Raw genomic sequence first — 774 nt, 5'->3', positions numbered from 1 at the left:
GAGGTACCACCTTCGAGGAATAAAAGTGACGGTTGTGGATAAACAACATAGTAAAGCAATCATGTAGGTGAATACGAAAGCAAAGCATAGTATAGAAGCAATACTCTTAAGCATTAAAAGGAAGTTAGGTGGCCAGATGGGGTTATAAAACATGATTAAAGCAGACACATCCGGTGGTGCCTTTTGTATTTTGTTAACGCCGCAATCTAAGGGCTCCCTCCCTCCGTCACTTCCACACGCTCATTCTGTTCCTTATACCTTTGCCAAATATATGCATCATAGTGAAGTATTTATTTTCATGTGGCACATGAAAAAAAAAAAAGACACTGGCATCACAAGAAGGCGTCCTTCACCATTATGGGCATTATGGAACCGGCTCCGGCAATCCTCCACAGCCACCAGTGCTGGGTATCGCACCTCCAGCCGCAATTCCTGCCCCACCATCACGTCGTCATGCTGCGTGTTATAAAAGCGATAGCCGTTCAATCGTTGTTTCGTATAAGGTGAATACACCAGCCGTCGCACAGGCTCAAACAACACAAGCTGCTGCACCACATCCCTCGCAAGAGTGAAGCACATCCCCATAAAGTAATCATATTGGTGAGTAACATTCCCCTTTCGCACAGTGCTGTTGACAGGTCCCCCCAAAACACCCCTCTGCGCGGCAGTGAGCGCAGGTCGGCGAGGTACTGCGGCACGCGCAGGAACATGTCGTCGTCACGCTTCGCGAAGTATGTTACAGTCGGGAACAGCCGCAGCGCCATGTCGAACCAC

The 774-nt window shown here is 48.7% G+C and overlaps 1 protein-coding gene across 1 annotated transcript; it reads right to left on the bottom strand.

Moving 5' to 3' along the window:
* Positions 1–276: 276 nt before the first annotated feature.
* DQ04_21671000 (putative UDP-Gal or UDP-GlcNAc-dependent glycosyltransferase) lies at positions 277–585 on the bottom strand (the record flags this gene model as incomplete). The annotated part of the gene is made up of 1 exon (XM_009318027.1): positions 277–585. The coding sequence occupies one exon, from the start codon at positions 583–585 to the stop codon at positions 277–279; it is 309 nt and encodes a 102-aa protein (XP_009316302.1).
* Positions 586–774: the final 189 nt, after the last annotated feature.

The sequence above is a fragment of the Trypanosoma grayi genome (genome assembly GCF_000691245.1).
Source record: "Trypanosoma grayi strain ANR4 Tgr_2167_V1, whole genome shotgun sequence".
NCBI classification, from domain to species: Eukaryota; Euglenozoa; class Kinetoplastea; order Trypanosomatida; family Trypanosomatidae; genus Trypanosoma; species Trypanosoma grayi.
Note: the sequence above shows the minus strand (reverse complement) of the source record. Positions and strands in the feature narration are given on the sequence as shown.